Consider the following 6199-nt stretch of genomic DNA (forward strand, 5'->3'; position numbering starts at 1 on the left):
TTCGTGTCCAGAGCTGAAAACTGAGAGAGTGAAGGAAGTGAGGATGAAACCACAGAGGATAGGCGAGATGGAGAGAGTGAGCATAGGTTCCGTCGAAAGGTGACCTGCGTTGGAGTGTGTGCTGCTTCAGGAGTGAGTGCTAGGTTAGCAGTAATGAGGAAGTGGTCTGAGGTGTGCAGTGGAGCAACTAAAGAGTTGTCCATGGAGCAACAGCGTGTGTAGATGATGTCCAGTTGGTTGCCTAATTTGTGAGTCGCTGTAGTAGACACTCGCTTGAGATCAAATGAGGCGAGCAGAGTGTTGAAGTCAGCAGCCTGGGGTTTATCTAGGTGGATGTTGAAGTCACCAAGCAGTACCAGAGGAGTACCATCTTCAGGAAAGTTTGATAGCAGCACATCCATCTCCTCCAAGAAGTTTCCCAATTGACCTGGGGGATGATAAATGACCACAAAGTGGATTTTAACAGGGTGGGTTACAGTAATAGCATGTGATTCAAATGAACCGTTACCTGTAGGTGATGGTTGAAGATCAAATTTCCAATCTTTTGATATTAGGAGACCAGTACCTCCACCCCTCCCAGTCGTACGAGGAGTGTGGGAACAAGTGAAATTAGTGGAGAGGGCTGTGGGAGTGGCAGTGTCTTCAGATTTGATCCAAGTCTCAGTTAGTGCCATGAGGTTGAGACTGGAATGAGTACTAGATTTTTACAAGATTTTACAAGATTTTGTTACTTTCTTTGTTGATTTTTTTGCTCTATGGTTCATCGTCTGTAATTTAATAGCATTAGAGCTGCTCCATTGCAGCGACTTAGTACTGTAATGACGCTATAAATCTCCTGTGATATTTTTCACAAACAGAAGTAAAAAATTTTTTTTTTATTTTTTATTTTTATTTTTTTATCTGAAACGTGCTGCGATTTATATTCCAAAGCCACTTGTATAATGCAGAAACACTCAAGCAAGCAAAACACGTGCAACGCGTGCATGTATTTGTACTGTTGCAGAACGAGAGGGACAGTAGTAATGTCTGCTACTTAGTGCATTACGCACAGGCTGCTAGATTCACTTTTGCCAGAAAGTCATGTATGCCTAAGGTTGAAAATAAATTATGTTTATAGTGAATGCCCCTATAAAGTGTTTTTTTTTTAGGATTTAGTTTTAATCCAAATGCGTGTGCTAAGTGAGTGAACATCAACGATCATACAACAGAAGTGCGCGAGCGTGCTCTCTCTCTCTCTCTCTCTCTCTCTCTCTTTCTCTCCCTAACGTTAAGTAAATTGTGCATGTTTTACTTACTTGTTTTTGACATGTCTGACCGAACTACAAACTTTCCAGTGATGAAATATATATTACTCGACTAGCTCGCGCATCTCCGCCTCTGCGCGCTCAATCCACTCAGCGTGCTTTATCAGCTCGCGCACGTCAGCAATACAGGAGCTAACAATGAATGTTTAACTTTATATTCATTGCATAGATATCTTACGTAGACAACCTTAATCTCTAATAACTCCACTCTGCTGTCTGTTGTCGGTGTTTCTTTGTCTGAATATGGCACTTATCACATGCTGTGTGGTATCAGCGTTTGGTATCGGGGCATTTTAACGAGTATAAGTGCGAGTACAGGAGCTCAGTATCGGCCCGATACCAGTATTGGTATCTGTGCATCCCTTTTGTTTTTTATTTACTGGTTTATTTAATGGGACCATGCATACACAAGAACATTGTTGTATAAATATAAATATACACCATGTAAATATGCCAGAATAAGTAACAATAACTACTTTTCATCTGCAGTCCCAAGCAGGTAACATAAAACTAACATAAAGACAGCCAACAATAATACATTTATTCACTATAAATGAAAAGGTACGCATTGTCATGAATCCGGTCAATGGATTCGATCTGTACACCACCATAACATAACTCATCATATTGACTTTCTTACTCTACTCACTGTTGCACATCACATTGGACTACATTTTCCATACACCACTTCACTAATCACGCTTTAGACACATTACTTAAGAGACAGTCAAGTCCTGTTCTAGTTGCAGAGTATTGTTTTTGTGTTTATCATTGCCATAGCCGATAGCTACCTTATGGAGCCAATCTGAGTTTCCTAGCCTTGTTTTGATTCAACCTTAGTCTTTTTGTGTTCGGACCTTAGCCTTGATTCCTGGATTTTCTCTCACCTAGCCCTGTTTGTTTATCGTTTGCTCATGTCAGGACCTTTGCTCTTACCCTCCTGAATATCATACGCCATCGACTGATCTCTGCCTGTTTATTGAACTGCCTTTGCCCTGTCTTCTATACTCCTGTTCACTGTTATTTGACTCCTGACTGTTTATGACCAATTCCTTTATTAAAGCTTGCAAGTGGATCTGCATGTCTCCCATCTCTGTCATCTCTTTAGACACATAATGGTGAGGATATCTATGAGGATAAATCTTACAAAAGCAATGGCGAATAGAGAATCAGATGATATACATGAGAACAAAGAAATCTAGAAATCTTTGACTGAGTCTGGTGTGGTAGTTTAAAAACTGTCCTGCAAGCAAAATATCTCTCTGGTGACATTCCAGGTAACAAATTTAGGTTACTGTAGGAACATTGTTTTGAAATGTTTCTAAAACATTGTAATGTCCAGCGTGATTGTAATGTTATTTAACGTTTTCGGCAGTTAATTCATGACTGAAGGACATTAGGTCAAAAACTGCAACATTTCAAGGCATTGGAACAATTTCAAAACATCTGTGGTGAAAAAGTAGAGTCATTGTAGTGCTTCAAGTTCATCATGCCAGCGATCTGTCAAAACATTATTTAGCAATACAATAACGCTCATTTCAGAATGTTCATAGAACACTCAAAAGTAACATTCCCATATTGTTTGCAAAATGATAAAATGGAATATTTCCTTAATGTTTACATGACCAATGAAAAAAAGTTAAAAACTGGATGTTTTGAATGTTGAGACAAGGTTAAAATATGTTATTATAGCTTAATGGGAACATTAGCGGAACATTTTTAGAATATTTTCGTTAGCTGGGTAAATGATGCTGCAGGCTTTCAAAGGCATGTCACTGCAATAGTGTTCAATTACAGCCACCAACATCAACCAACATTTTTTGTATGTCTGCATATCAGAAAGTCATCAGGAGAAGTCTGCAAACACCTAAAGCTAAGAAAATCTTTACTTTTAATTATAAATGAATGAACAATAAGGGCTTTCTTAAAGGGACAGTTCTACTCTCTCCCAACATCTGTTTGGTTATCAACATTCTTTAAAATATTTTAAGCTGAACAGAAGAAAGAAACTCATACAGGTTCAGAACAACATGAGGATAAATAAACAATGAAAACATTTTTATTTTTGGGTGAACTAGCCCTTAAACTTTTTCATTTTTTCTTGAAGTGTTGGTTGCAATCATATAAAATCAATGTTGAAAAAAATTCCTTTTCAATTCCTCTGATGATAATAGAACAGGTTGCAAAAAGAACAAAATTTGTCCTTCTATGGGATCCAAGCTATGACTGTCCTATAAAAAAAATTTTTTTGGTAAATGTCACATAAAGAGGAGGATCCTGATGATCAGATATAAAAAGATGCATCCATCGCCTGAGCATTCACAAGAATCTGAGTGCATATGGTGAGTTTTATAATTATGCAGTTCTCAGCAAATCTATAATATGGTTTCTTTCTTCAGAAAATGGCAGAATGCATGTTCATGTTCTAATAAAGTGACTGTATTTGTCTGAACTGTTTTTCAGGTGAATCTGATCCTCTGAGCTGGACATCTGAAGCGATAATCACAAACATGATTGTGAGTTTCTGTATGTGAGAATGTGAGTGTGATTTTGTCAGACGTCGATCATCAGACTCAGATTTGTGTCTCTCAGGTGTTGCTGTGTTTGTCTGCTCTGTTTCCCGTCTTGATGGGCACTGATGAGGTCAAATTTCTTGTACCAAAGACTGCTCTGATAATTATGCGGGTGAATATAGCACTAGTGGTGTGTACACCATCATCACAGCAGATGGACCGGTGCAGGTCTACTGTGATGTGGAGTCCGGTGGAAAAAATGACAGAGGACACTGGACAGTAAGCATTTCAATGTGTTTTATCTTGCAGAAGGATATTTTATTGTCAGATGCACCCCAGTGTGAATGACACCATGATTTCTAGTAACTATAATAAGCTGTTATGCAAATAGTTGCTCAGTTCTTTTATTTGTGCTCTTCATATCTGTTAGAAATCACACAACAGAATTTACATTAGTTACAATAAAGCTTTTCAAAGGTTTTATACCTTTAACATATTTTTAAAAGATGAATGATGTGTGAAAGCGATGAATGATTTCTGAATGTTTCAGGTGTTTCTCAGGCGAATGGACGGCGAGGTGAATTTCTTTAGGCGATGGGAGAGTTATAAGAAGGGTTTTGGTAATACAACAGGCGAACACTGGCTGGGTGAGTGTTTTTGTGAGACGTTTTGTGCTTAAAAATGCAAAAATTGAAAGAATAAACAATCAAAGACATGACTGCAGTAAAAATGCAGATTATATTTGTAATTAAAGTTATTAAACCAGTTTTATTTCATGTTTTTAACAGGTTTAGAGTTACTTCATCAGCTCACGCGTAAGGACCAGTATAAACTCAGAGTAGACTTTGAAGGGAAGAAGGTTTACGCTCTGTACGAGTCTTTCTCTGTGGGCTCTGAGGCTGATGGGTACAAACTGCAAGTGAGCGGCTTTGTAAATGGAGGAGCAGGTGAAACAAACTGCTGTCATTTTAGTTTCCAATTTCTGAATATATGAGTGAATACAATGATAGTAATGAAAGTGTTTTAACTATAATGTTTAAACTAATGCTTTTAATAAAACATATTATTTATTTATTTTTTTAAAGTCACTTTATTTTAGATGTCTAAATGAAAATGTCTCCAATGAAAGTTTCTCCTTTCTGTAGGTGACTCTTTATATTATCACAATGGGATGAAGTTCTCCACCTATGACAAAGACCAAGATAATTCAGGAAAGAATTGTGCTATGAAATACTTTGGTGGAGGGTTTTGGTACAACAGTTGTTATTACACAAACCCCACTGGTCACTATTTGTGGGAGAATGATGGTACATTAATGGATACTGGAGCCACCTGGTACTTCTGGAAGAACAGCTGGGATCCTCTGAAGTCCATCACCATGAAGATCAGACGTGTGATGTAGAGCAGAGCTTACAAATGCTTCACTGCAGCTTTTGCGCACATGCACAACTTCATGCATACATGTGGTTCTTTCTTAAATATGGTGACAAACAAGTCCATTGGCTTTTTATGATGAAAATTGTTTCAAAACGTGAAGAAACCTCAAATATGAAATATTTCACTCATATTGTCTTAAATGAAAAATATATTAAAAAAGAACTCAGGTTCCTGAAAAATCCTTTGCCCTCTTTAATAAAACAAATGTGTTGAAATCGGGGTCATGACTTCCTTTGTGTCCCACTGCAGCAGCTGGAATAAAGCAATAAAAGTTTATTATCAAAGCAATATATACAGTGGTGTGAAAAATTGTTGGCCCCCTTCCTGATTTCTTATTTTTTTGCATGTTTGTCACACTTTAATGTTTCAGATCATCAAACAATTTTTTATTTTTTTTTTTATTTATTTTATTTATCCTTTATTTAACCAGGAGAAGCCCATTGAGATTAAAAATCTCTTTTGTAAGGGAGACCTGGCCAAGATAGGCAGCTGAATTACATCACATCCTTACATACGTACAAAGACACACAAAAAAAAACATGAAAATAAAAACAAATAAATTTATAGAAACAGTTTGAAAGCCAATTATGCACTTACAATGAAATCTCAATTAAAAACATTGACATGTGAGGGAGTCCAACTCAAAACATCTCATTCTTAACTTAAAAACACTCAAAGGAATCAATTTACTAAGTTTTAAGTTGTTCTGCAGCAAATTCCATGTAAAGGGAGCAGAATAAGCAAAGGCCTTTTTACCCAGCTCAGTACTGACATGTGGGACAGAAAACAAGACAACAGCCTGAGAATGGAGAGAGTAATGACCAGCACTTTTTTTCATAAGAAGTGAACATAAATAGGATGGAAGCACACCAAGTATAGCATTATATATAAATATGTACCAATGACAAAGCCTCCGTGTGGCCAGAGCAGACCACCCTACACGAG

General features: G+C 37.2%; 1 protein-coding gene across 1 annotated transcript; it reads left to right on the forward strand.

The window, feature by feature from the left end:
* Nucleotides 1–3814: 3814 nt before the first annotated feature.
* LOC109092131 (microfibril-associated glycoprotein 4-like) lies at nucleotides 3815–5546 on the forward strand. The gene is made up of 5 exons (XM_042738821.1): nucleotides 3815–3830; nucleotides 3948–4096; nucleotides 4368–4464; nucleotides 4606–4764; nucleotides 4963–5546. Exons 1-5 carry the CDS (start codon nucleotides 3815–3817, stop codon nucleotides 5217–5219), a joined length of 678 nt encoding a protein of 225 aa, XP_042594755.1. The 3' UTR covers nucleotides 5220–5546.
* The last annotated feature ends 653 nt before the right edge of the window (nucleotides 5547–6199 follow it).

Source organism: Cyprinus carpio, chromosome B14 (assembly GCF_018340385.1).
Source record: "Cyprinus carpio isolate SPL01 chromosome B14, ASM1834038v1, whole genome shotgun sequence".
In the NCBI taxonomy this organism is placed as follows: domain Eukaryota; kingdom Metazoa; phylum Chordata; class Actinopteri; order Cypriniformes; family Cyprinidae; genus Cyprinus; species Cyprinus carpio.

Excerpts from the sequence above, each read along its gene's own strand:
- LOC109092131 (XM_042738821.1), top strand. Across the intron at positions 4,097-4,367 it reads ATGACAGAGGACACTGGACA|GTGTTTCTCAGGCGAATGGA; the intron begins GTAAGCATTTCA and ends TGAATGTTTCAG. Across the intron at positions 4,465-4,605 it reads AACAGGCGAACACTGGCTGG|GTTTAGAGTTACTTCATCAG; the intron begins GTGAGTGTTTTT and ends TGTTTTTAACAG.